This window comes from Octopus sinensis, linkage group LG1 (genome assembly GCF_006345805.1).
Source record: "Octopus sinensis linkage group LG1, ASM634580v1, whole genome shotgun sequence".
In the NCBI taxonomy this organism is placed as follows: domain Eukaryota; kingdom Metazoa; phylum Mollusca; class Cephalopoda; order Octopoda; family Octopodidae; genus Octopus; species Octopus sinensis.
Window position 1 is genome coordinate 100921696 of NC_042997.1, and position 24389 is coordinate 100946084.

At 34.1% G+C, this 24389-nt stretch overlaps 1 protein-coding gene across 1 annotated transcript in view; it reads left to right on the top strand.

Moving 5' to 3' along the window:
• The window catches only part of LOC115211254 (ATP-dependent translocase ABCB1-like), a 146444-nt gene that overhangs the window by 118544 nt on the left and 3511 nt on the right, over window positions 1–24389 (top strand). The window contains exons 22-27 of the mRNA XM_029780102.2: window positions 2018–2118; window positions 5714–5854; window positions 7467–7623; window positions 10545–10742; window positions 13383–13589; window positions 23788–23934. Of these exons, the coding sequence (XP_029635962.1) occupies window positions 2018–2118; window positions 5714–5854; window positions 7467–7623; window positions 10545–10742; window positions 13383–13589; window positions 23788–23934 (951 nt within the window). The remainder of the gene's footprint in view (window positions 1–2017; window positions 2119–5713; window positions 5855–7466; window positions 7624–10544; window positions 10743–13382; window positions 13590–23787; window positions 23935–24389) is intronic.

A 24389-nucleotide genomic window follows, 5' to 3' on the forward strand; every position in this document is an offset into this window, starting at 1 on the left:
GCTCATACAGCTGTAAAGATCAACTAATGATCAATAAAGCCATAATTGAAGACAGCCACAGAAAGAAGGGTCTAAGTATGGCCTGGATCGATTATTGGAAGGCTTTTGATAGTATTTCAAACTCATAGATCCTAGAAACACTAGCCATGCACAAGGTAACACCAATAATCATAAAATGTATGACACATTCCATGAATAAATGACAGACAGTGCTACAGCTCCACACAAAAGAGTGAATAAAAAAAACCCAAAAGCCATCCCCATTAGAAGAGGAATATTCCAGAGAGACAGATTTATCAAAGAAATAAACATGAAATTTGGCTTAGTAAAATGTGCCGAAGCAACCTTGAAAAGAGGAAAACTAGTTAAGAATAGCAAAATCACACTAGATAAAGCAAATGAAATAAGAGAATTAGACCAAAGCCAGACATATAAACTAGATAAGATACAACATACACAAATGAAAGAAAATAAAAAAAGAATACTATAGATGTGTTAGATTAATACTGAAAACAGAGCTCAATGCAAAAAACAAGATAATAGGTATCAACACACTAGCTGTCCCAGTTATAGCTACAATATCCTTAACTGGACACTAAATGAATTAATCAAAATAGACAGGAAAACAAGAAAAATAATGACAGGATTTTGGATGCACCACCCAAAATCTGAGATAGAAAGGTTATACACCCAACATACATAAGGTGGTCGAGGCCTTATACAGCTAGAAAACTATTACAAAATAAATGCCATAGGACTACAAAAATACCTACTTCAGAAGCAAGGAAAACTAATACAAATAGCCACAAAACATGAACAAAAAAAAACTGTTTTCAGTCTTTAAGGAAACTGACAAATACAAACAAAAAGTCATACTACCTAACAAGTGTGAAGAAAAAGAAGAAACAACAAAAGCTTTAAAACAAATGAAATCTAAACTAAAACTGGAACAGCAGTGGGTCATGATAAAACGATGACAAAAAAAGCCCCTTCATGGCAAATACTTGGTTAAATTAAATGCAAAAGGAGTAGACAAAGCAAAATTTCAACAAAGGCTGAGAAGCTCAGGACTCAAAGTAGAGACTGAAGGATTTTTAATTGCAGCACAAGACCAAAGCCTCCCCACCAGAAATTACCAAAAACACATAATGAAAAGAAACATAACAAGTAACTGCAGAATATGTGGAGATTGACAGGAAACAATAAATCATATTGTCTCTGGTTTCCCAGTCCTGGCTAAGAAGGAATATATTCACAGACAAGACAGATTTGGGACCTATATACACTGGCAACTATGCCAACACTATGGAATAACAACAGAAAAAAGATGGTATAGGCACATGCCAGAAAAGATCACAGAAAATGAGAAAGCAACAATACTATGGGATATACCAATACACATAGATAGAGAAATTAAGGCCAATAGGCCTGATATAATTGTCAGAGATCATCAAGAAAAATATTCTTTCTAATAGATGTATCAATACCAACAGATGACGTTTCTCTAAAAGAAATGGAGAAACTTTCAAAATACAAAAACCTGGAAATAGAGGTCACTCGAATGTGGAATCTAAAAACAAAAACAACTCCTATCATAATAGGCACATTAGGTATGATAAAAAAATATTCACACAAAAACACTAGGACTAACAAATATATATAACATACAGAAAATAGCACTTCTAGGCACTGCATAATCCTACGTAAAACATTTTCAATACAGTGAAAATAAGAGCATCTCAACAAACTACGGCACATACTCAAGGCACACAGAGCTGTGCTTGGTAGTGCAGTGAAAACACGTTATAAAAATAAGATTACTGAATGATAATAATAATAATAATAATAATGATAAAAGCAACAACAACAATGCACAAGCTTATCATTCAATGATTTTTGCAAGAACACCTTGCAGAATCTTTCCCATTTAAATGGGAGGTAAATTTATTGATAGGATGCATGTTGAGCACCATTACCAGTATTTAATATTACTATTAATTTCTTTTCTTTTTTCCAGCTATCAATGGAAGCATTTCAGAATATCAAAACTGTATTGTCATTGTCTATTGAAATGAAGATATATGAGAAATTTCATGAGAAAATACTTCTTCCCTATAAGTGAGTAATTTTCTTACATTTTGTTCCTTTTAGCTTATTTTTGTTCTTAGCATATTGAGGATTATTGTTATTCTTTAATTGATAGCAACTCAATTAGCACATATTGGAATTGTTTATTTTGGAATATTGATGAAACAGAGTGACTTGAAACATGGCCGGTTCATTTAATCTAACTTAAACAGAGCATTTACCACAAATTCCTCATACTAAGTGACATTATTATTTTTATTATTATGTTTTGTTATAAGCTGGTGAGCTGGCAGAACTATTGGCATACTGGACAAAATACTCAGGGGAATTTTCGTCCATCTTTACGTTCTGAGTTCAAATGCTGCTGAGGTCAACTTTGCCCTTCTGCTATTCATTTGGAAATAAGTTCCAGATGAGCACTGGGAGAGGGGGAGGTCGATGAAATCAATTTGTTCACTCCCCAGAACCTTAGGCCCTGTGCCTATAAATAGAAAGAATTGTTTGGTTTCAGTGATTGGTCTGTCACCATAATGAAGAAATCACTTTCAAAGATTTTGGTTGATTGTACCATCTGGCACATCATTGTTGTTGTAAAAGTAAAGAAATCATTAGCCTTAAAAAAGATAACTCAGATGTATATTACATCACTGGGTATATCTACTTGAATGCACTAGTTCCCACCCCATGCTTATGTATATACTTTTTATTATTATTTTGCAATTTACTTAATCATCAGTATGTTATTGTTATTTCATTTTTAATATTTCTATTATATGTAATTTTCTAGATGGTGTCATTTTATTGTTCATTTTGAATTGATAAAAGATGTTTTTTTCTAATTTATATATATATTTATATATATAAAACCCTGAAGACACTAAGCACCTGCAATGTGAGCTGGACAAAATATACAAGTGGGTTGAAAAGAATAGCATGCAGTTCAATGCTGAAAAGTTTCAAGCTTTATGCTATCAGCATGCAAAACTAAATGAAATACCCAATAAATACACGGGACCTGGAGGGATTGCAATCCCAGAGGCACAATCAGTGCAAGACCTGGGTATTTACATGAGTGATGATGCAACCTTTCATGTGCATGTTGCTAAATTGGCAATGAAATGAGGGAGCTGACCGGATGGATTCTTAGAACCTTGAGAACAAGAGACCAGGAAACCATGATGGTCCTCTGGAGGACACTTGTCCTAAGCCACTTTGACTATTGCTCTCAGCTATGGTCACCATCCAGTATCAAGTTAATCACAGAACTTGAGGCGATCCAACGAAGCTACACGAAGAAGATAGCCTCTGTGCAGCATATAAGCTACTGGGAAAGACTCAAGAGATTAAGACTCTATTCCTTAGAGAAAGATATGCCATAATATACATCTGGAAGATCCTAGAGGGACTTGTCCTAAACTTTGGCATCGAGAGTTACACAAATGCTAGAACTGGGCACCACTGCATAGTGCCAAGGACTCCAAATTTGCCATCAAGATGTAGGACAAGATACTGTGATAGCCTGGGCTTCAGAGGCCCACAGCTCTTCAATATCCTCCCGAAGAACCTGAGAGACCTGCATGGGGTGGATGCAGATGTCTTTAAAATAAAACTGGATCTCTTCCTGTCATGTGTCCCAGATGATCAAACTTCACGACAGGAGGTGCAGATGAGGGCAGCTGCGTCGAACTCTCTCATGCATCAAATGGCAATTGCTAAAAAGCATTCGTAAAGTAAAATTATGTAGCAACACCAAATGGCAGTGCCCCAGCATGGCCACAGCTCGTGAGCTGAAACTAGATAAAATAAAATAAATAAAATAAAATAAATATATATATATATATGTAATGTAATTTTCTAGATGGTGTAATTTTATTGTTCATTTTGAATTGATAAAAGATGGCTTTTCTAATTTATATATATATATATATATATATATATATATATATATATTAATTCATACTAGAATATAAGGATAAAATCACGTTAATGATTTTTCTAAGTATGGCTCTGAGCTGGGTATAAAAGATAGTTTTATCTTCATCACAGCTAATCAAAGTAGGTGCAAAGGCACTTAGAGTAGCAAACCATCTACCTTTCAAGTGCAATCATAGAGTCATTAGATGTTCATTTATAGGAACAGGGAGCTCTTCCAACTTCTTAAGGATATCAGATTGAATGGCAAAGCCAACACCAGCCTCTCTGCATTCCCCCTTCTGCCTTCCATTCCACAAAATGGTGTATCCACCTCCTACTTCCTCAAGCTGACCATCTCTGAGAGTGCAACTATATCAATGTTATAACGGTCCAGCTCGTGAGCAACAAGTACAGTGCGTCTTTCAGGCTTACAATCACTCTTGTTATCCAACAGAGTGCACACATTCCAATATGAAATGTTTAAGTTCCATCCAGACTTAGTAAATAAAAGTCTCTTTGTTTTTCGAGCGCAGGATGGACATCTGTCAGTTGCACTAAACTGACCAGATATAGAAAGACAGGCAATTTTTGGTTCACCTTTTCTAGAACTTCCCCAGCCTCTGGGTGAGCAGTGCCCTCTCCAAACGGAGCTGCTCAGACACCCATGCAGCAACCAAATCCTACCGCTGTCTTGGGCAGCAAGGAGACAACTTTATATCTAGCATAGGTCGCCTACATGCAGGTCGCTGACTACATGCTCCCAATCCATTAGGTCTGCATGCCTTACCACCGTCCCATCGCCACAGGACTTCTGAATAAAAAATAAAATTAAAATATACTAAAAATATATAAATATATACTAAAAATGAAGATACATATATACTGAAAATAAAATAAATATATATAGGAAAAAAAAAGCTGCCCATATCGAGCAGAGGTCAGCAATGCCTGTGCAGAGTTTTAGGTCCAATAAGGCTTGCACGACACCACATAGACCCTCTCCACTTTATTGACATTATCCAGAGACAAGCCAGAGCAAGATGTCTGGTGCCAATATGAGTCACAGGCTCAGGTATGTGGGAGCACCGTGATCTCTAGCACAAACCAAAGATCCCCAAAATGTCTAATACCATTCCCTGCACATCTGGTTTTTATATCAGAGTGACAGTCTCCTAGAGACATGCTTTAACAAGCTGAGGGGTGCCTCACTCCCAGTGGTCTTTCAGCATGCCAGACACCATCCTGGAATTTTTGCATACCCATGCTATTGATGATAGCCGTGGAGCCTGTACTAGGTTCATCCGACCTTTCCACAGGTCTTGTTTTTAATCCTGCTGGGTTTCTAGCAACCCTCCCCACCAGGATAGCCTGGTGGGGGTGCCAGATTAGTCACCAGCAACCCGACCATGCAACAGGTTGTACTGGATTATATGTTACCAGTAGCACTTATGAGAGCCTTGTAAGTGATCTGACATAAATACATACAATACATACATACATTCATCCATCCATCCATCCATCCATCCATCCATACATCCATCCATCCATCCATCCATCCATCCATACATACATACATACATACATACATACATACATACATACATACATACATACATACATACATACATACATACATACATACAAAAATACCCTGTTGATGTTGTTGAAATTCCAATGCTTCAGGTTCATGCTTCTGTCAATGTCTTTTCAGGAATAATATAAAAGGAGCATTTAAAGTTGGAATAGCTTTTTCCTTCTCACAGTCAGTTGTGTTTTTGTGTTATGCTGCTGTTTTCTATGTTGGAGCTTTATTAATTACGAAATGTGAAATGGACTTTGTGGATCTATTGAAGTAAGCAAGAAACATTTTGTTTATTTCTTAGTAATAAAAATTGCTACGATTTATATTGTATGTACATATGCATGCATACATGTATATATTTGTGTATGTACGTATGTATCTATGTATGTGTGTATGTATGTAGGTGTGTTTGTGTATGTATGTATATATGTGTGTATGTATGTATATTTTTATCCTTGATCTTTTACTCCTTTCAGTCATTGGACTGCAGCCAAGCTGGGGCCCTGGCTTGAAAGGTTTACACAAACAAGCTGATCCCAGCAGTTATACGAGGTCTGATCAATAAGTATCTGGACTGTTGCCATAGTAACAAAGTGAAAGCATGCAGAGTGAAGTCACATGGCAAAGATTGACCTTGAGCTCTCCTGTGCATGTGCATTAAGTTTTAATGTTCTAGCTCACTTCCGCTGTTTACAGCCGTGCTTGGAAGGGAAATGTGTAGTGTGTGATTGTCGCATTGACCATGACAGAGAAAGTTGTCTTGGCAATACCTGCTCAGAGGCCCACACAAAGTTGTAGAAAGTGTATGGAGAGGAGTGTATGAGCCGCACACAAGTGTATGAGTGGTTCAGATTTTTCCAAGATGGTTAAAGAAATGTCAATATTGATTAACGTTCTGAGGGACCTGCAACCAGCAGAACTGAGAAAAACATCACTGATGTGCATGCAGCTGTGAGAGGAAATTGTTGAATCACCACCCATGAGCTATCAGAGGATGTGCAGATTAGTTATGGTTCAGTTCAGTCCGTTATCACTGAAGATTTGGGTATGAGTCTGCCAAGTTTGTGCCAAAACTGCTTTCAGTTGAGCAAAAAGATACTCGGGTTTCAGTAGCACAAGATCTCTTTGATTGTGTCAAGAATGATGAAAACTTTTTGAAAACTTTGCATAGGACTCCGAGCCGGTATCGCTAAGCTTTTGGCAAAATTTGATGCAGATTCTCTGCTCAACTTTCTCTATCATGGCCAGTATGATGATCACATGCTACACACCTTCCTTCCCAGCATTGATGTAAACAGGAGAAGTGAACTAGAACGTTAAAACTTAGTGTGCCGGCACAGCAGAGTCAATCTGTGCCAATCTGTGCCAAGCAGCTTCACTCTGCATGCTTTAGCTTCGTTACTATGGTAACACTCTGGGTACTTATTGATCAAACCAAGTATGTATTTTTATAAACATTGTACTTATTTTATCGATCTCTTTCACCAAACTGCTAAATTACAAGGACATGAATAAACCCACATCAGTTGTCAAGCAGTGGTGGAGTACAAGCACATACACAAAGACACACACACACACACCACACACACACACACACACACACACACACACACACACACACACACACACACACACATACAGATATATGCATATATATAGAGAGATACAATTATGTGAATAAACAAATGAAACTGCACAGGTTTGATATACAAAATATATATACATGTAAATAAAAGGAAAGCACAGACTTATTGAAATTTCTAGTTATTTCTAAGAGTTTATTTATAATTGTATGATACAGTACCTTCTTTTCTTTTATTGTCAACAGAACTCATTTAGTTTCTTGATTGCCAATCTGTATTTTCTTTCCACAATTTTTCAGAGTATTTGGAGCCATTGTCTTTGGGGCCTTTGCACTTGGACAGGTTGGTGCCGTGGCACCAGATTTTGCTAAGGTCAAAACTTCATCAGCTAGAATAATGGATCTACTTGATCGTGTTCCTGCAATTGATAGCTATTCACAAACTGGAAAGATATGCGTGAGTGTTACTTTATAGTAATTTATAGTAATTTACAATCTACTGCATTTGGAAATAAATATTGCTTCCTGTCTACATAAGAACAAGAACAAGAGAGAGGGAGACAGAGAAATAAAAAAACCTGTGGTACTCTTTTACTCTTTTACTTGTTTCAGTCATTTGACTGCGGCCATGCTGGAGCACGACCTTTAGTTGAGAAAATCAACCCCAGGACTTATTCTTTGTAAGCCTAGTACTTATTCTATCGGTCTCTTTTGCTGAACTGCTAAGTTATGGGGACGTAAACACACCAGCATCAGTTGTCAAGCAATGTTGCAGGGATGAACACAGACACACAAACATATACACACACACACACACACACACACACACACACACACACACACACACACACATATATATATATATATACACACATATATACGATGGGCTTCTTTTAGTTTCTGTCTACCAAATCCACCCACAAGGCTTTGGTCGGCCCAAGGCTATAGTAGAAGACACTTGCCCAAGATGCCACGCAGTAGGACTGAACCCGGAACCATGTGGTTGGTAAGCAAGCTACTTGCCACACAGCCACTCCTGTGGTGTTCATTTATTTTCCAAGGACCTCAGCATAATTTTGGATGTTCATATTATTTTGTGATTGCATGATGCATTTGTGCGAACCGCCATGCTTCACGGTAGTGAAACATGGGCTGTGACTGCAGAGGACATGTCTTGTGGTCATATTGGGGCATCACTTCCATGAGTTTTAGCTGATAATATCTGTTCCATTATTTTGTCAGTTAAGTTGTCAGATTTGAAGTGTGTTTGATAAGTGCCATGTTCGAAGCTCTTGGCTCTAGAGTCATTTTGTAACTTCTTCCAATTAAATTGTGTGTATATATATATATAATAGAATAAGAGAAATAGAAAGTCTTTGGTAGAGTGTTATATATTTGAAAAACTATATATATATACATACCCTTTGCCTTTTATAGTTGCTAGAATAAGAATAGGCAGGGCAAAGTTCAGAGAGCTCCTACCTCTGCTGATAGCAAGGGGCCTCTCTCTCTTGGTGTGAAAGGCAGATTGTGTGTAAACAGCCATGCTACACAGCAGTGAAACATAGGCTGTGACTGCTGAGAACATGTGTAGGCTTGTAAGAAATGAAGCTAGTATGCTTTGCTGGATGTGTAATATCAGTGTGCCTGCACAACAGAGTGTTCGTATCCTGAGAGAAAAGTTGGGCATAACAAGTATTACATGTGGAGTGCAAGAGAGATGACTCTGCTAGCATGGTCATGTAATGCATATGGACGAGGACAGCAGTGTGAAAAAGTGCTGCACTCTAACTGTGGAGGGATGACATGGGATGAAGCATGATCTTTGAATGTTGGGCCTCATGGAGGCAATGACACGTGACTGAGAACTTTGGTGATATGCCATGCTTGAGAAGACTCGCTAAGCCAAGTGAGATTGTATTGGGTTGTCTGGAAAGTTTGTGCCGATTTATAGTAAGCTTACCTTTCGACTTATTTTAGAACATGGTTGAGTCCATAAAATAGGATTTGACTACACCTCTATTTAGAGCACAGTTTAAGCTATCTTTTCGTTGAAGAAGGTATATATTGAGTACTGTTGTTAGGAGATCCTGTGTAAACTTGTTGGGGCATGGCCCAGTGGTTAGAGCATCAGGCTCACAATCATGAGTTTGATTCTTGGACCAGGTTGTGTGTTGTGGTCTTGAGCAAGACACTTCACTCCAGTTTACTCAGCTGTTGAAATGAGTTGTGATGTCTACACACATATATCCATATATTATTTACATATGCACATACAGAACTGGAAATAAGTTTTTCTGAAGTGTTTGTTATTACAGTGTACTGCATGTTGTTTTTTTTGTATTATATCTTACAATGTATGCTTTTTTTAGTGGGGGCACAAACTTGTTTTGCTGTCAACTAAAGATTTTAATTTGAGTTTTGTTTAGTTATATAATTGACTGTGATGCAACTCTTTGCTGTAGATACATAGTTAGCAGTCAAGACTATATAGAACTTGTATGACCAATAATAACATCATAACATTTGCAGTTTTTATATCTGAATATGGTTTGATTTTTATTGCCATTAAACCTCATATCAGCTCTTAAAGGTGTTCCTGTAGGGATCATCTCATCTTTTTCCCACACATAGTGTGGCTATGACCACAATATCTAATAAAAATGAATTGATGAGATTTGGTTGCTGTTTTTTAACAAATCCATACATGATTCCTGTAAATTTCATTGACCATTTGAAGTTTATTCATCATTCATTGCTGATAAGGCAACATTAAGTTTCTTTGCTTTTACAATATCTTATTAATGCTAGCTTACATACTTGTATCAACCTGTAATAACAGAGCAGAATATCAAGGCTACTGATACAAACCAAACTAATATTGATTGGTTGACAAATGATAAAATATTAATGATTTTAGCTTGTCGGTGGGTCATCAGCTGATCATTATATTGACTAACAACTTTTAATCATGAAATATATATAACATACACAACTGTCCGTGTATACAGTATGTGTTATATAAACATCATATTAGTAGAATGGTAGTCAATAAACACTGGGAAATGAGACTTTAGAGATTTTGCAAGTAAATATTAATTATTTTTTTTGTTTTGTTTTAATGAATTGTTAGATATTGGCCAATTAAATTAATTCAGAAACTTTGGAAAATATCTTATGGATATTTTCAAAATTTTTTAAACAAAAATAGATTATAACTAAGGTGGGGAGACACTATGGTTGATATTATTGTGTTTTTGATACTTTTGGAAATACATTTCTTCCTGATGTATATAAAGTAATATGATACATGTATATATATGTATGTGTGCATGTGCCTGTATGTGATTATATTTTGTTTTCTATTTTTTTTTAAAGGAAACATTTGAAAGTAAAATTCAGTTTAAAGACGTTGAGTTTGAGTATCCAAACCGTGCAAATGTAAAAGTTCTCCAGGGTTTGAGCTTAGAAATCAACCAAGGGGAAACAGTGGCTCTTGTTGGAAAGAGTGGCTGTGGCAAAAGTACATGTATGCAGTTAATTGAAAAGTTTTACAATCCAAGTAAAGGTGAAGTGGTATGTATATTTTGTTTATGGATGTATTTATCTCTTTTTACCATATTTTTATATTCAATTTGTGAAGAAGATCAATATCAATGTTAGGCTAAAGTAAAACTGTGGATATTTTATATATTTATTAAATTACTAGTCTAACAATTGAAATGAATCATGCCCTTTACAATACCATAGAGATAAAAACAGATATCTAAGCAACATATAATATTTCCTCAACTGTTTTCATCTGCTAATAAATATGCCAGGAATGTATTCTATATGTAAAATTGGTATATCCAATAGTGTTACACTGTTATACTTAGTAGCTATATAAGCAATGAGTTCCTGAATGGTTAATGGGTTGGATGTGGTCCTGAAATATGCATATATACCCATTAACTAATTTTCCGTCTTCAATCACATAGTTTACATTAGACATATTCAGATACAAAATGTAACAAATCAGTACTGGCTATAATTTCTGTAGAGATAACCTTAAAAAGTGATATATATATATATATATATATATATATATATATATATATATATTGATTGTGTATAGAGGAGTATATTATTCAAAGGAATTCCAACTCTGTCTGTTTTTTATGTTTTATTTATATTCTTATAATATTAATGTAGGATATAGAATATATAGTATATATAGTATATATAGTAAAATGAAATGAAGTATTGATTGCCTTATTGAATAGATGAAATATTGAATATCAAATATTAAGGGACTTAATATTTGATATTAATATATATATATATTGGGTCATTCCATAAATAATGCAGTTTTTTTTATACTTCTTTTATTTTTCAAAATTAAGATAAGCAAAAGTTCTTTTTAATCTAAAATATATTCTCCTTCATTTTCTATAATGCTCTTCCATCTATCCGGAAGACTTGCATGATCCCTCTTCCAAAATTCATTTGTCTTTGAGGGAAAATATTCCTCCAGTACTGTTCTGACCTTGTCTACAGAAATTGATATTTTTTCTGTTCATATGATTTTGAAGACTGCAGAATAAATGATAATCAGATGGGGTAATACTCCAGCCTTTGGAATGTCATCCTCACTGTATGTGTCCGAGCATTAGCCTTATGGAAGAACACCTTTCGCCTTGAAACCAAAGATGGTCATTTTTCTTCTAGTGCTAACTTAAGCCACTCAAGTTGTTTGCAGTAGATCTCCTTTGTTATCATTTGGTTTGGGTTTAAAAGTTCAAAGTGGACTAAGACTAAACCTTTCAAATCCCACCAGACAGATGACAACACCTTATGTGGCTGAAGACCTTCTTTAGCCTGGGTATCCAGCTGTAGAAACACTGCCAGATCAGACTGGAGCCTAGTGCAGCCTCCTGGCCTCCCAGACCCTGGTCGAACTGTCCAACCCATGCTAGCATGGAAAATGGACGTTAAACGATGATGATGATGATGATGATGATGACAGCCATAAGAGATATCACCTATGGACAAATACCATAATGCATTTACATTTTATGATGTATTTACATAATGTGTGATGCACAGATGCCTGTCTTATATTTTATAATTGATAAAATAGCAATAAAAATTTGAACTTACTGTATTCTAACCAAACTTATGAAGGAACTTGTGTATGTATAGCTTACCTTAACATTAGGAAGATGCTAATTTAAGAATTGTTTACTTTGCAAATAAGGATGAGTTTAAGTGCAATTTTTTAAAGCAAATGACATGAAATTTCAAGAATTTGGCATTTAATTATCTAAAAGTGTGGAAGAGGATTTTACATAAGCTGAGAACTTTGCATCGATTGTGAGGTAATGCTGTTTATAATGATGTAATTCTTTTCCCAATCATTAATATTCATAAGTTTGGTGGTTATTTCAAGCTTCTAAATCAGTACATGGATGAGTGAGTAATTTCTTCCTGGTTTGTATTCTGGTCTATCATAAGGGAATTGAGATCAACACTGTGAGTCAAGAAAATATTAATTTCTGTACTGATACTGATTATATCAATGAATTATACCACTGGCTACACATACTTAGAGCTGGATGAGCAAATGATGAACCTTTATGTAGTTGCTCAACATTTTAAAAATAGTAGCCAAGTCTCTCCCTTAAGCCTAGTACTTATTCTATCAGTCTCTTTTGCTAAACCACTAAGTTATAGAGATGCAAAACATACCAACACCAGTTGTCAAGTGGTGGTAGGGGACAAACACAGACTCAGAGACACACACACATACACACACACACATAATGGGTTTCTTTCAGTTTCCATGTACCAAATCCACTCACAAGGATTTGGCCATCCCAAAGCTATAGTAGAAGACATTTGCCCAAGATGCCATGCAGTGGGACTGAATCCAGAACCATACAGTGGGAAGCAAGCTTCTTACATGCAGCCACATCTACACCTTATATACTTAATAAACCTTCAGTTGGCACAGATCATGTATAATTATTCAGACTTTTTGATATCTAGAATTGTTGGGTACTAGGTTTCAATATAATATTAGAGTAAATTAGTAAATTAGTTTTGTGTAAATGTTCTATGATTTTGTGCAATTGGATTAAAATTTACTAATTTTTTCTTCAGAGATGACTTAAATTCTAAGGGAGTTATATTCAAAAGATTTTACTCTAATGAATCGTTTTACTATCATTTCAGTTTCTAGACAGCATAAATCTAAAGGAACTGAATACTTCATGGCTTCGTCGACAAATTGCCATTGTCTCTCAAGAACCAGTTCTATTTTCCTGCTCAATTGAAGAAAATATTGCTTATGGAGATTTGACACGAGCTGTGACATTTGATGAAATTATCAATGCTGCTCAACAAGCAAACATTCACTCATTTATACAGTCTCTACCTGAGGTAAGTGTATAAGTTGGTTGACTATTTTGTTTATTTTATCACTACAATGAGGATTATAGTAATGATTGTTGGATCTTAACCCTTTAGCATTCAGATTACTCTGTTGGTTGCAATGACAAGGGTTCCAGTTGATCTGATCAATGGGATAGCCTGCTTGTGAAATTAATGTGCAAGTGGCTGAGTACTCTGCAGATGTGTGTACCCTTAACGTATTACTCAGGGAGATTCAGCATGACACAGAATGTGACAAGACCGGCCCTTTGAATTACAGATACAACTCATTTTTGCCAGCTGAGTGGACTGGAGCAATGTGAAATAAAGTATCTTGCTCAAGGACATAACACTGGAAATCGAACTGATGACCCTACGATTGTGAGCCAATTACCCTAACCACTAAGCCATGCACCTTCACTCTGTCAAATGTAATGCTTATTTATTTCCATTGTTTTGAATTAATCATACATTATCTCACAACTTCAAGATGTTGATGATGTTATTGTTTATTTTTAGAATGATATTAGAGGGTAGGTGTGAGAGGCCAGATTTGGCCAATTTGAACTTAGAATAAGTAGAATATTTGGGCCTGTGTATGGGCCAGTATTTGGGCCAGTTTATTATGGCCAGTTTAAATGCTAAAGGATTCAATTAGCCATCCATTGCCTCTTTTAATCTACATTGTAAAAGGGTTTGATTTCTAGAATTTTATCTTTCTACTAAACTTTCATTGCTTTAAGCTCTTTTAGATAAAAATGGATTTTATGTCCATTAATTCTGATTCCTTCATAATCAAGATTTTATCCTTACTTCAATGTTTAATAGCATCATATCTTTTGATTTTGATTTAATAGAACATCATTTACTTCTTATTTATCTTTGGTGCAGTTTAAATTTACAATTTTTCTTTGTTGTATAATAAAATTCTAATTGTTATTACCTGATCTTGTTTAGAGTCTGATTACACTACTCTATCAAAACTGTTCTGTAACTTAAAGCTTGAAATGACTTATGATTATGAGCCTTCCATCATTTTAAAAATTTTACTGATAATTTGTTATGAAAAATAGAGGAGCTATCATCCAGACTTCACATGTAAAGGGTTTACTTGGCAATTCTTCAATGGCATGTTTATAATATGCTTCATCTAATAGTTTGTCTAATGGTGAAGGGTATGATTTTATTTATCCATTACACACCTTCATTATTTCCTTTTCTTAAGGCAATGAGCCAGCAGAACTGTTGGCACACTTGACAAAATGTTTAGCAACATTTCATCTGTCCTTTTGCTCTGAGCTCAAATTCCTATGAGATTGACTTTGCCTTTCATCCTTTCAGGGTCAATGTAATAAGTACCAGTTAAGTACTGAGGTAGATGTAATCAACTTCCCCTCCCCTCAGAACAACAGGCCTTGTGCCAAAATTTCATTATTTGCTTTTCTTTGATATTTGGAGAATTTTATAATTTCTTCATTGTTATTGTCTTTTGTGCAAGCCATATACATAGAAGTATTTAGATATTTTGTCTTTACAATTGTAGCATGTAGCCATTTTCAAATAGTAACGCCAATTTGTGATAGCTGGCAATATGATGTAATGTCATATTGCCAAAGAAATATGATTGTCATTTTCCCATTGGTTGATATAACTGCTCATATAGGAATTCTGAAAATTAGTTAAAGAATATTTTCATGTGATTTCAATTCTTTAAAGTCAAATTGTGCAGTTATAAAACCCTGGATTTTGGGAAAAACTTTAGTGTTTGTGGGATGTAACTAAACTCCACAACACTCAATCCTTTGAGACATTGGTCATTTTTTTATGCCATGTCTATGAAAAATCCAACAAGACTTGTTTGAATCATTGAGATCTATATAGTTAGTATGAAGAATTAGTTAGCGTAAATTTTAGGTCGTAATTCTCTATGACAAAATTACTTTACTTCAAATATTAAAAATGCTAAATGTACATAAATAAAATAATGTAGTAATTATTTTCTCTTTCTTCACATTCTTCAACTTATTAATGAAATGTATTTCTGTAATTATGAAACTGTATTTTTTTTATAACGGTTAAAAGAACATGAAATTATTTATATTCAACATACATGCACGCATAAATGTCCATTAGCGTTTCAGAAAGTATATTTCTCGCTATAGCATTTATGTAGCTGGAGTCAGGATTTATGTATAATGATAACACTTATAAGTAAGTTATAAGTGATGGGTTTATCATTATATATCCCTACTTCAAAAGCTAAATATATTTATCCATTTCCAAATAGGAAACATATAAAAGTAGCATTACACTAACAGTAAACAAACCAACCAGAAAACATCCGCTATATAAAAACTGCTGTCCGTTATACAATCATTATCTGAACAGTTTTCTCTTATATCCTAATCTCTCTATATATTAACATATCTAGTTTCGTTGTTCAAAACTGTGGGGGTTGTTGCACAATTTACCAACTGTTGAAGCCTTCATTTCTTTATATTATTAACCAGTGTAGATAGCTATCCACTGTCATATCTTTTGATATATTCTGACAAGATGTAACCAACAGTCATATCAAACAGCCTACATATGCAGAGTTCAAAATTGGTATTGCTTTTCAGTATATATTACTGGCTGGCTTGTTGGGAGATACTGCATTAAACAGCAAATGTCAAGCTTTTAATCATTTCTTTTAGTTGAAAGCCCTGAAGTCAGATAAAGTTCTGTCGTTTGTCGTCCTTTAGCTTTTATTTGTTTCAGTTTTGCTGGGGCACTGCCTTGATGGGTTTAGTTGAATAAATTAACCTCAGATGCTTATTATATATGTATGTGTATCTATGTATGTGTGTGTGTCTGTGTTTATCCCCCCCCCCATCATCACTTGACAGCCCATGTTGGTTTGTTTACATCCCCATAACTTACTGGTTCAGCATAAAAAAAAACCCTGTTAGAATAAGTACTAGGCTTAAAAAATAAGTACAGGAGTTGATTCATTCGACTAAAAATTCAAGGTGATGCCCCCAGCATGACCACAGTCTAATGACTAAAACAAGTAAAAGATATATATATATATAATATATATATATATATATATATAATATATATATATATATATACATATACACATACACACACACACACTCATATGATGGGTTCCCACACAGTTTCTGTCTACCAAATCCACTCACAAGGCATTGATCCGACTAGGGCTATACTAGAAGATACTTGCCCAAGATGCCAAACAGTAGGACTGAACCTCAAACCACATGGCTGCAAACCTAGCTTCTTAACCACCCAACCATGCATGCTTTTCTAATTGCTTTAGGAATTGTACATGGAGTGGGTTTTTAATGCTCATCCATTTATTTTTCTTCACTGTTTCTTCTTAGTATTTCAATTTCATCTCTACTTCTTTTGATGTCATAATTACATATGCGTCTTCTAGTATATATATGTGTAAAGTTGTTTAGTAAAAGCACCTATTTCTTTTTATTATTTTTTGTGCTGCTTTGTGAGCATAACATTTATCATCTTGCCATATTATGCAACTGTGTAAGAAATTATCTTGAATATTTCAGAAGGTGTCTAATCTAAATTTAAAGACACTATTAAACCATCTCTAGTTGTACAAGTTGTTAAGTTTCCTTATTCTTTTTAGAGATATATATGCAGTATTTAGGTTATGTTTATCCAAATTAGCCTGAATTAATAATAGTTACTATGTTTTTATATCTAGTTTTGCTTTATCTATTGTAATTTCCAAATTATCGATTTGAAATTATAGTTTACTACAAGGTAGTAAACTATTGCTTCTGTCTTATGTTTCTAAGTTCTCCCTGTATAACACTGTGTAACACAATTTTTGTCCTTGGGTAGCAACTGTTATTTCTTATTTGCTTACCCCTAGAAAATATGAAAAATGGCTAATATTTCTTTCAGACTTCGTTCTTGTTACATTTCTTCAAACTCCAAAGAATTCCTTTCAACACATGGCTATAATGCTTACCTACTACTCCTGCTCATGATCAGGGATGCCCATATTGTCAGCCACTGAGGGACATGTTCAAGTAGATAAGGCCAAGCAATTGACAAGCAAATCTGTGGTATTGAGCAGAATATTTGCTACAACGATATTTCTGCTTCAGGAAATGTAATGGAAAATAGGTCAGTGTCAAAACATTGATGTCCAAGTCGCAAAAGCAAAGCTTGAAGAGAATAGTAATTTCCTTTGATTTCTAGATAGAAGCAAATAGGAAATAACACTTACTGACCAAAAACGAAAACAAAAACAAAAAATGTAATTATATTAGTGTACTTTCATTTTGGTTTGACCCCAAGGTATTTATCTCCTTCACTTGTACCTAATTTGTTTACAGCATGCTTCATTTCACTGTCACTAACTTCATCAGCCTATATCTACTGAATTTGCTTACAGTAAAGTTGTTTACCCCATATCACAAGTTTGGTCTGCACCTCCCAGTAGTTTATTCCATAAAAGCAGCTAGTTTTGCTCTATGTTATAAATCTTATCTCTTTCTCTCTATTGTCATAAGTGTCACTCAATACTTCTCTGAACCTATGACCAATGAAAATCTCTTTCAACTCACAGGTCTTCCCCTTGCAAAGCGTATTTTGTCCCTGATTCAGAGTAACTCTTATTCTGAAGTTGCTAACCATTAATTTATGTTGGAAGGTACATTCTTCACGTGGGAAAGACTGAGAGACCTAGCATTTAGAATCATCCCCCTATCTGCTTACCAGTGATAATAAAATCCATTTGGCTTGTGTGATCACTTGATTTCCAGAAGATTGTGTCGCCAATTGTGAGATTATTTACATCAGAGAATTCCAGGAATCTTGACACCTCTTCATTTCTTGTGTTGAAGTTACACCATTATGGTTTTGTTTGACATGTCCATTAAAGTCACCATTTGTGCTAATGAAGTTGTTGTTGTCAGTTACTGAAATAGTTTGTAGAAGGGCCTCATAAAAACAATCCTGTTTATCTGCCAGTCCTTAATATAATTCATATGCAGAAATAACTATCATACCTGTTTTGCTTGTGGCTGTTCTTGTTTAATAATTCTTTCACACCCTAACTTCCTTAGTTACCTTATCTGTCCTTGTTTCTGAGAATAGAATGTCAACTCGAATTCACCTTCATTAGCTCTCAGTGGTTTTTTTTTCCTGACTTTTAATAAATGAGAAAACACTCTATGGTTTCTCTCTTTTTTTAAGGAAATATAAACATTTTGTATAAACACTGTCACATGATATTCTCTAGTGAAAAAATATTGACCACACTGACAGAACATTGAATTTAGATATTTATTTGTATAATAGAAGATAGAAAAGAGAAGAGTATTAGAAACATTGAATTGAATTAATGTTTCCAACAATGTTTTTTTTATTCTTTTATCTTCTATAGGAACAACATTGGCATCAACATTCTCTTATTTTCTAACCTCATGAGACTATTTACATATGTGTGGTGAAACTTATACATATATGTGTGTGTGTATGCGTACACACACACACACACAAGTGAGCAAATGAAAGTAGTACTAAACACATATATTTTGTTGCAGTCGCATTTAACAACAGATGTTTAAAGATGGAATGGAAAGTTTAACAGAAATTCAGATTCCCGTTGTTAGGCCTAAACAAACAATTGACAAGATGGATATGTGTTGCATGCCCATCAAACTTTAGACAATACAAAGCTGAGTCAAACTGTTATTAAATATAGTATAATATAACATAATATAATATAATATAATATCCCTCCCTCTCTCTCTCTCTCTCTCTATATATATATATATATATATATATAAATTTAGGGTGAATACTTGATAAGTGTAAGCACCTGTATACGCCAGCTAGTAGCAGAGGTGAGAGGGTATATGTATCAAATGAAATCAAAAACAGAACACAAAGGATGTCGCGGTACACGTGTTTCAAGCTTTATAAACAACCTATTCTTACATCAGTGAATAATAGACATAAAGGATGGTTTAAAGCCCTCTTCAGCTGCATGCAATTGTTATTCCAAAGAGTTACATCACACTATGAAAAATCCGAAAGGTACATTTAGTATTATCCATGATGATAGGTATATCATGTCTCCCTGAGAGAGTGTATTTGTAAAATTTCATAATTAAATAGGCGTGTAGGGTATCATTGGATTTCGAAAATCTGTCCATACTGTATCACCAGTCAACATAGAGTGAATGTTAAATAGATTTGAATGGGTTCATTCCTCTTTTAAGGGAAAGGAAATAAGAAGGAAAGAGGGAGAAAAAAAAGAAGAAAGAGAGAAAGAAAAAGTAGGGAGAGTATTGAGAGGGAAAATAGATAGAAAGAAAGAAGGTAGAAAGAAGAGAGAAAAAAATAGAGGGGAAAAAAGAGAAAGAAAGAAAAAGGGGAGAAAAAGATAATAATGTTGGGATCACAAGTAAATAAATACAAATATAAATGAATATAATAAATATAATAAATATAATAAATATAAAAAACTAGAGTAACAAGAAAATATAAAAACGTAAAGTATAAAAAAAACGTAAATTATAAAAATGTAAAGAATAAAAATATAAAGGAAAAATAAGGAAATATAAAAAGATATAAAGTAATCATAAAAACAAGAGAATTAAAATAAAGAGATAAGATGTTAAAAGGTTTGAGGTTAAGATTTAGGTTTTGATGCTGTGGTAAGTGTCATAAATTACTTCTTATTTCCGGTGGGGGGGGGGGGATAAAATTTGATATTGTTGTACTGAGTGGTCAGTTTACAGCCATCTGCCACTACATGCTTTAAGTTTATCATGTATGTGTGTGTGTGTCTACATACTTACCCATGGGCATATATATAAACATATTTCATACAACAAATGATATGTACAGATATAGGTATCCGTACACACACACAACCACACACATGTAAATCTTAATACACATATGTATATGTGCACACCCGTACACACATACACATACAAATGTACACATACACATACATATATATACACATATATACATATGTACACACGCATACATACATATACATAGACACACGCACACATATACACATATATAAATATATATATATATATATATATACATATAGATATACACACATACATATAGATATACACACATACATATAGATATACACACATACACATGCATACACACACTCATATATATACACATATACGTACATATACATGCACACACATGTACACACCCATACATATACATATACACACATATACACATACCTATATATCCCCATATATACAAGCACACACATGTATATATATGTATATATATGTTTGTCCAGGATAGGATTACACAGCCACAGCAGGAAATGTATCAGGACATGAAATGTAAAAGCCGGACTAGACTATTTTATGCGCAACTCCATTGTCTCCCAAGACAAAAAGGATGCCAACAACAACAATATATATATATATATATAACGGGAAGCTTTATGAAAATAGACAAAAGACGAAGGCAGGTGGAATACAAACGAACAATTGTATTAGTATGGCGCTCAGGAAATATAAATAAAACAAGTCTTTAACGTTTCGAGCCTATGCTCTTCAACAGAAAGATACACAGAGAAGAATGTGTATATATATATATATATATATATATATATATATACACATATATATACACATATATATACATACATACATATACACACACACATACACCCAAGCATGCATACATGTAAATCCCACTATGTATAAATCTTCATACATACACACCCGTAGATTCATGTATACACACATGCAAAAACATCACATCTTCTAAGTATCTATCTTGTTTTTGAGGATTTTCGAAATCCAATGATATCCTACACGCCTATTTAATTATGAAATTTTACAAATACACTCTCTCAGGGAGACATGATATACTTATCATTATGGATAATACTAAATGTACCTTTCAGATTTTTCATAGTGTGATGTAACTCTTTGGAATAACAATTGCATGCGGCTGAAGAGAGCTTTAAACTATCCTTTATGTCTATTATTCACTGATGTAAGAATAGGTCGTTTATAAAGCTTGAAACACGTGTACCGCGACATCCTTTGTGTTCTGTTTTTGATTTCATTTGATATATATATATATATATATGTATGTATATATATATATGTACATAATTGTGTATATGTATATATGCATATGTGTGTATATGTGTATATATATATATATATATATATACATGTGTGTATATGTGTATATATGTGTATATGTATATATATTTGCATATGTATATATATGTCTATGTATGATTATATATGTGTATATATGTATATATATGTATATATGTATACATGTATTTATATAAATGTATATATGTATATATATGTGTATAAATGTATATATATATATATATGTATTTGCATATATATATATATGTGTGTGTGTGTGTGTATACATATATATGAGTACATATGTATATATATGTGTATATGTATGTATATATATATATATATCATCGTTTAATGTCCACCTCCCATGCTAGCATGGGTTGGACGATTTGACTGAGGACTGGCGAACCAGATGGCTGCGCCAGGCTCAAATCAGATCTGGCAGAGTTTCTACAGCTGGATGCCCTTCTTAACGCCAACCACTCCAAGAGTGTAGTGGGTTCTTTTAAAGTGCCACCGGCACGAGCACCAGTCTGGCAGTACTGGCAATGGTTGCGTTCAAATGTTTTATTCACGTGCCACCAGCTCAAGTGCCAGTGAGGCAACGCTGACAATGATTGCGCTCAAATGGTGCTCTTTACGTGCCAGACAGCTGCTCTGGCAGTGATCCCGCTTGGATGGAGCTGTTAGCGCTTCACTGGCATGGATGCCAGTCGTCGAATTTTGTTCAATTTCACTTGCCCCAACAGGTCTTCGCAAGCAGAGTTTAGTGTCCAGTGAAGGGAGATTAGCATGGGTGCCAGTCAACGAATTTGGTTCGATTTCAAATTCAATTTCGATTTCGATATCACTTGCCTCAACAGGTCTTCACAAGCAGAGTTTTGTGTCCAAAGAGGAAAGGTATGCATAAGTGAGCTGGCTACATCCTGGTAAAGGCCATGGGTTATGGTCTCATATATATATATATATATATATATATATATATATATATATATAAATATATATAAATATACATGTGTGGATATATACAGGGTTATTCGAAAAGAAAGAGCAGATTTCAAATTTATTTTTAAAACAAACAGTAACAGACACAAACACATTCTACATATTTCTTGATAGGGGAAGGTTTAAAGTTTAAAGCTGCACATGATCAATTGAATTAAGCTTTAAATAAAATAATATTTTAATTTCGTTTTAATGTTTTATTTTGTTCATTTTATTTAAAGTTGTATAATTTTCATTTGTGTAATCCCTTAGAAAATGGTAACGCCACAAAAAAAGTCTTTTTGTGTGCTGCAGTTTGAGAAATGTGAATTGATTGTGCAAGTGCAATGTGAATTTCACTGCCAGTTCAATAAAAATCCACCTCGTCACAAGCAAATTTACGAATGGCATAAAAATTTCACAGAAAATGGCTTCAATGTTTGTTGAGCAACACACTGGGCTCATGTTGAGTGCATACTACCTCAAAATAAACTTTAAACCTTCCCCTATCAAGAAATATGTAGAATGTGTTTGTGTCTCTTACTGTTTGTTTTAAAAATAAATTTAAAATCTGATCTTTCTTTTTGAATAACCCTGTATATGTATATATAAATATGCATATGTATAAATATATATATGTATACACACACACACACACATATATATAACTGAAGGATTAAAATAAAAGGACATATTTAATGCAGTTTTGGCCCTTCAATTGTCTATATTATTGCTTCTGTTATTATCATTTTTAATTGTTACAATAGATAATAACAGATTTAATAATATCTTCACAGTACTTTTATAGCAATGACACCCAGTTACAACTATCATGTTAGTACATATATTCATTGTAAACAATTGACAGTTTACATGAAATATTTACAAATAGGAGAGAATAATCGTATAGAGGAAGAAAATGTTGATCCAATTTATTAAATGCCTGAATGAATAAAAATCATCAATAATGATGAGTTAATGGAGATTGTTTCTTTTTTTTGCTTTTTATATAATTTATTAAATTTTTTTTTATATTTACTAATTTTATTTTTTTTCACTTTTAGGGTTATTCAACTAAAGCTGGAGGGAAAGGGTCGCAGCTAAGCGGTGGACAGAAACAACGAATTGCCATTGCTCGTGCACTGATAAGAAATCCCAAAATACTGCTTCTGGATGAAGCAACATCAGCTCTTGATACTGAAAGTGAAAAGGTATTAATCTAGTATATATATATGAATCACAGTATGTGTGTGTATAATGACTAACTGTCTTTTACTTGCTTCAGTTATTTGACGGTGGCCATGCTGGAGCACCACCTTTAGTTGAGCAAATTGACCCCAGGACTTATTCTTTGTGAGCCGAGTATATATTCTATCAGTCTCTTTTGCCAAACTGCTAAGTTACAGGAATGTAAACATACCAGCATCAGTTGTCAAGTGATGTTGGGGGATGAACACAGACACACAAACATATACACACACATATACATACATACATACATATATACATACATACATACATACATACATACATACATACATATATACACACATATTTATATATTGGCCTGAGGCTATAGTAGAAGACACTTGCCCGAGGTGCTATGCAATGGGAATGAACCCAGAACGATGTGGCTGGTAAGCAGGCTACTTACCACATAGCCACT